Source organism: Polyodon spathula, chromosome 12, assembly GCF_017654505.1.
Source record: "Polyodon spathula isolate WHYD16114869_AA chromosome 12, ASM1765450v1, whole genome shotgun sequence".
Taxonomy (NCBI): domain Eukaryota; kingdom Metazoa; phylum Chordata; class Actinopteri; order Acipenseriformes; family Polyodontidae; genus Polyodon; species Polyodon spathula.
The window spans coordinates 32,555,916-32,562,537 of record NC_054545.1 but is presented as its reverse complement, the minus strand read 5'-3'; the positions used below and the strand labels follow the sequence as shown (position 1 = coordinate 32,562,537).

Below are 6,622 nucleotides of genomic sequence, written 5' to 3'. Positions count from 1 at the left end.
ACTTTATATACGTTGTCCAGAACAACAATAAATAAATAAATAAATATAAAAAAAAAAAACATGTACAGCGTCGAAAAATTTTATATATATATATATATCCTATATATATATATATATATATATATATATATATATATATATATATATATATATTTATTACTATTTTGCAGCTACTTAAAAACGTGCTGCAGACACATAACAATATGTTTTCTTCTTCAAATTCAGTGCTGTCGTTTCGATTAGTTTCTATTTGAATAACCGTAAACTTTTATCTGGAATTATAGTAGTTATAACCTCCAACTGTCCTTGGGTGATTTCTCCCTACTCTGGAGGATTGAACAAACAAACAAAAAAAAATAACAAAACAAAACAAAAAAAAACAAAAAAACTCTGAAAGCAGTCCGAATAGAAGTGTGAATGGGGCTGCAGACTACTGGTGCAGACGTTGATGTATTGTAATTTAGAGAGCACTGAACACAAATGCGCTGTGCGCCCGCAGATGGAAGATCTCTGGTACTGTGGTGCGGATGTTTTGCGCTTTCTTGGATTTATTTTATTACTGGAAAGCAACCGGGACATTTGAGCTGACTCGCTGACAATACATGTATTTCAGTTTATTATTATTATTATTATTATTATTATTATTTATTATTATTATTATTATTATTATTATTATTATTATTATTATTTAAATTACTTTGTTAGTATACCTTTAATCGACTGCACTGCCTTTCCTCGCGCTCGAGGGGTTCTCCAATCTTTCTGTGCAAAACAAATGCAAACCTGAAATTGGTATGGTGAAAGCCAGGGCTGGATTTTAACATAAACATAACAATCAAGCTGAAGACCGCTCCACTGAAACGTGGCATCTCAATACAACTCTGCAGGTAAGAGTTGTGAACTTTACATCTGGAATCAAATAAGGACAAGGGAAAACACAAACATATTTGACAATTATGTTGTTAGACATTCTTCTGCATCGCTAACTCGGTTGTGGCATTTGATAGCAAGGACTGACAACGCATTTTATGGAAGAACACTGTTTTCTTTGTAGCTATGGAATGGAAAATAGGCTTAAAGAAAACTATTCTATTTATTTCCCGGAATATTTACATCTGAGTACCAACCAAGTCAAAAGCTGGGACGCGTTAAAAGGATCAGAACACTATACTCGCAAGGAATATTCAATAATGCACTTTCTCATTTTAGTTAGTGTATTGTTGGGTTTTGCTCCATAAAAAACAAGGGAAACAAAAAGCATGCATTTATTATTATATTAATATACGACTCCCAGATCAAAAGTGCAATTTATACGAAAAACAGCCACAACCGGTATTTATTGAACTATCCTACTGGAGAAACAGATACATCTTACTAATCTGAGAATGTAGGCGACTGTAACAAGCACTACAGGTTTAAATAAATAAACAAACAAATACCTAAATAAATAATACGTTTCCTGGTTTTCAGTGAAAACTGATTGATTCCCATTAGTGACCCAGAAACCAACACACCATGCCCAGCTTGAAAACAGACGGCTGCCTCTTCAGACGGGACAGGCTGCACCACGGGACCAGATAAACACGGTCAAACTGATCAACCCAGACACGCCTCACCGCCTCAGCGGTCACGAACAAGAACAAATCAGATAAACGCAGTGCAAATATGATCGATAGTCTATTTCAGTAACATTATATATAAGGCTAATGACTGCCTAAGCCACTGTTTGCTGATTAAGTAGGTTTGGGCATATGTAGAGAAGACTGGTTTACATTCTGCGCTGGATCCTATACAAATCCATCTGGATGACGGAAAGTGCACCAAGTAAAAGCGACTCCTTTAACAATGTAGACATTGTCTTGCTGTGTTTTTTGCTTTTTTACCGGAGCTCATTTAGGATTTTAATTGTTATGGAAAGAAAAACTAGCTGCAAGTCATGCTACTTTGCCCACTGAAGAGGTTGTATCTGCATGCAGCTCAACATGACCCCTGATCATTTTTATAAGGTAAATACATGTATTGCATCAGGGGAGTTATGACTTCTGCTTTTGGAGGAGAAATGATGGGTTTTAACACCACAGCAGTCATTGATAGTGATATTGCAGAGAAAGACTCCTCAGTTCGAGTTTTGACTGGCTGCTTTCTGTCACTGTTGATACTGACAACTCTACTGGGAAACACCTTGGTCTGTGTTGCTGTTACAAAGTTTCGCCACTTAAGATCTAAAGTAACTAACTTCTTTGTAATATCCCTGGCTGTTTCTGATCTGTTAGTTGCAATTTTGGTGATGCCTTGGAAAGCTGTGACAGAAATAGCTGGGTTTTGGCCTTTTGGTTCCTTCTGTAACGTATGGGTGGCATTTGATATAATGTGTTCCACGGCCTCTATTTTAAACCTTTGTATTATCAGCGTGGACAGATATTGGGCTATCTCAAGCCCATTCAGATACGAGAGAAAGATGACCCCAAAAGTGGCTTTTATCATGATAAGTGTTGCATGGACTTTGTCAGTGCTGATCTCTTTCATTCCAGTGCAACTGAACTGGCACAAGGCTCAAGTTACCAGCTTTACGGCATTCAATGTCAGCTATGAAGGTTCGTTGATGGATAACTGCGACTCGAGCCTGAACCGAACCTATGCCATCTCTTCTTCTTTGATTAGCTTTTACATACCAGTTGCAATCATGTTAGTCACCTATACTCGGATTTACAGAATTGCCCAGAAACAAATCAGGCGGATCTCTGCTTTGGAGAGGGCTGCAGAACATGCCAAGAATCGCCACAGCAGCACTATGGACTCTGAAAGCTCATTTAAAATGTCGTTCAAAAGAGAAACCAAAGTTTTAAAAACACTGTCAGTTATAATGGGGGTCTTTGTGTGCTGCTGGTTGCCCTTTTTTATTCTGAACTGCATGGTGCCCTTTTGTGAACATGCTTTGCCAAGTGGAGTTGCTGACTTTCCTTGCATCAGTTCCACCACCTTTGATGTATTTGTCTGGTTTGGGTGGGCTAACTCTTCGCTGAACCCTATCATCTATGCCTTTAATGCAGATTTTCGCAAAGCTTTCTCTGTTCTCTTGGGATGCCACAGACTGTGCCCCACAAGCAACGTCATAGAGACTGTGAGCATTAACAACAATGGGGAAGCTGTATCGTCTTTCCATTATCAACCAAAAGGGTTCATACCTAAAGAAGAAAATGTGACCTATTTGATCCCTCACTCCATTCCTTGCCAGGAAGATAAAACTGAAAGGAAAGTGGAGGACGATTCTGGGATTAAGACCCTGGACAGATTGTCTCCAGCTGTTTCAGGTACATTGGACAGTGACATAGATGTTTCTTTAGAAAAGATCAACCCTATAACTCAAAATGGACAACAAAAACATGAACAAAATCAACACAGTGCCATTTGAGACCGCAACACATTAACATGGGATATTATCTTTAAATGACTTGAACAGTAAAATGGCCTGAATGCAGTCCTTAATTAAGCCCTGTTTCATAACAAAGACTCTGGAGTCCACAGAATGTTCAAAGAACTACAGCACTTTATCCTGACAGAAAAAAAACAAAAACAAAACACAATCTACAAAATACTTTACACATTTGTACAATAATAATAATAATAATAATAATAATAATAATAATAATAATAATAATAATAATAATAATGTAACTTTTGGTAAAAAAAAAAAAAAAAAAAAAAACTTGCATGTTTTAGATAGTTAATATAAAATTACAGGTCCATAACACATGTCAAAAAAAGTAGCAAATAACAAACTTCATGTTAGCTAGGTCAACAGTGCTTTAAATATATACAGTATATTTTCAATACTTTTCCAATTTTAGGTTAAATGGATTGGGATATTTTGCAGTGAATTGTGGTATCTATTACTATTTATTTTTATATTTATTGCTGTTTTTATTACAGATGATTTAACAGTTATGACAGTTTCTTGTTTGTCTACAGATGTCAACAGGGGATTATGATAACTGTCAATTAACCATAACCTCTCTCATTAAGCATAAACTACTTTATTGTTGTAAGGCCAAAAGATTATTTACCTAAATATGTGACGTATAACCCCCCCCCCCCCCCCCCCCCCCCCCTATTAAAAAATAACACTTGAAGAATATTAATATACAAACTGTAACCTATATAGGGCTCTATTCAAACAACTTTAGCTCTTTTAAGTTTAATTTTCTGGACTGTTTTTTTTTAAAGATTGCTCATAAAAAATGTATTTGGTTAAAGTTTGATTTGAAAAGTGAGAACGAAATTATACACCCTCACTTTTTCACAATCGGCAATATACATTTAATGAATCAAAACTGCCTTTAAAACAGCAGTCCCTAACAAAACATTGCTTACAATAGTCCTTAAAGTTGTGTGAAAAGGGTCCATAGAGTAAAATGAGATGCCTGCTATCACTGAGTAACAGTTGTCCAATCTATTAAAGACTGTGCTGAAAGACATAATTTGCCTCAATAAAATGCAACCCCATTTATCTGACAATAAGAGGAGTATGCAAATCCCAAGTCAAGACTAGATTAACACATTGGGGGACTGTGGTGGATTTTACTGGTTTGCAATTATTTCATTCTTATGGAGACAGCCTTTTGTAATGTTAGCCAGAAATATCGGTTGTTGTTTCTAACAGTTAAAAGGTGGAAAGGTTTAGCTGACTAATCTTTATGGCCCAAGTTGGCACCCGTACCTCAACAATCAACCACATGATTTTTGCTGTTACTTATATTTACAAAGTACTGGTAGATGTTAAAATGTAGATGTGAACACAAATGCTTTGCATCTGAGTCAAAAGCTCCATCACTGTTTGTAGCAAACTGTATGTGTAGTCTTGAAGTGTAGGCTTGTGAAGCAATCAGGGCTTTAATAAAATGCCTAAAGTATATGTGTTGGAAGAAGGTAAGCACTGGGAAAGCTTATCCAAAGTTACTATGACTTATGTACACAGTTTACAGTTTGTAACACAATGTCTGTGCCCTTATCAGATTTACAGAATAAAAATGTATGTTCATTGTAGATCACTGCATTCAATCTTATTTGGAAGCCTTTGTGCAAAACACAAATACGAAACAGGAATTGCATTTGTAAAAAGGTGGAGACTGGGCGCACACCGGCGAGCACACCACAAGCGAGCGTCTAAAGCACAGTGCATGGTTTTTGAGCTTTTAACCTCATCTTATCTCACCGACAAGGGACTGGAGATAACCCGTAATGACAGTGTATCCACACAGCACTCCCCGTTACACATTGTACAAGTGATCTCACTGTGATCGGTAACAATATAAATTTGATCTACAATGACGTCAGGGAAGGTTCATTTAACATTTGAAAAGTAAAACTAAGCAATTGACAATTACTATTAATAAGGTAGAATTGCATTTTCAAAAACTTGGAAAGACTAGATATTTGCTAATAACCTACTGTTGAAAGTTAAACAGTTCTGTAAAAGAAACTGATGTTAACCATATAACTAAAGCAAGTACTTTTCAACAGGTTTTTGTTTCAACCAGGAACTAAATATTTGTTTTAAGTATGCATTGTTTTCCATGGCACATCAGACAGCCCTTACAGACAGCCTCTGATACTTTAAACAGTGAGTTTCTAATATTGGTTGCTCTGGAGTCTATGCTCATCACCAGACTGCTATACAGTGAAAAAAAAACAAAAAATGACTGGTTGAAACAAAAAAACTGGAACTTAGGGAGTACTTGAGAACTAAAACACACACTGTATTGGAACCACTTAGTCAATCGACCACTTTGTTCTGCTGCTGTGTTAAAACAATTCATGGAGCAAAACAGTCTGATAAGTGGAGTCACCAAGCAATGGGAAACAAGGTTCTAGCAAAGTCAACATGACTGATAATGGATGCAATAGGTGCCTAATAATGGTCTGACCATTTATCTTGAGGAGGGCTTTCATTATTGGAATGGACGGCAAAACACAGCATTTCCACATGGAGAACCGATTAGTGGACTCTCATCTTGTGAAGGGCTTTACCATAGCACCTTGGGAAGTGACCTTGTATCATATACCACACATAAACATGAAGATTTGTTCATTCATTTATTGCTCATTATATCTGGGTCTCTCTAGGAACTCCAAGCCAATGGCTCAAATGGTTAGATGGAGATATGCAATAAGGTACTCTCCACAAAGCTTTAACTCGTCAGTTTTATGAAGTCTGTTTTTATGCACACAATGAAGTTTGACAATAAAACAATTGCACAAATATCAATCCAATTGGAGTGAATGCCTTCTCTTTGAAATTATTTGTTCGACAGTAACAGACTGAGACTGATTCAAATGGTTTTCTTCCAGAACAAATACTTGGCATGTTGTAATAACTTGGAGTATCTTGTAGAGAAAGGTGGTTTTTATTAGAGACACACAAGGTACTGTTTACATGCTCATTCTGTCCTTTGTGATTAACAATATGGTGAAATATATTCTGTTCTAAGTTAAATGTCACACTTCTGATGAGATATAAACTACTGTATGTATTTGTGACAGGCTGGCATTGTGGTGACGTCAGGCCAGAAGCAGGAACTGAAAACACACAGGCAAGTACTACAGGCAAAAAGAAGCGGCGTCC

The 6,622-nt window shown here is 36.6% G+C and overlaps 1 protein-coding gene across 1 annotated transcript; it reads left to right on the top strand.

Moving 5' to 3' along the window:
* Window positions 1-716: 716 nt before the first annotated feature.
* Window positions 717-3,577, top strand: LOC121324078 (D(1) dopamine receptor-like). The gene has a single exon (XM_041265531.1). It carries the CDS (start codon window positions 2,015-2,017, stop codon window positions 3,410-3,412), a length of 1,398 nt encoding a protein of 465 aa, XP_041121465.1. The 5' UTR covers window positions 717-2,014; the 3' UTR covers window positions 3,413-3,577.
* The last annotated feature ends 3,045 nt before the right edge of the window (window positions 3,578-6,622 follow it).

Coding starts and splice junctions, on each gene's coding strand:
- LOC121324078 (XM_041265531.1), top strand. CDS start 2,015: ATGTATTGCATCAGGGGAGTTATGACTTCTGCTTTTGGAGGAGAAATG.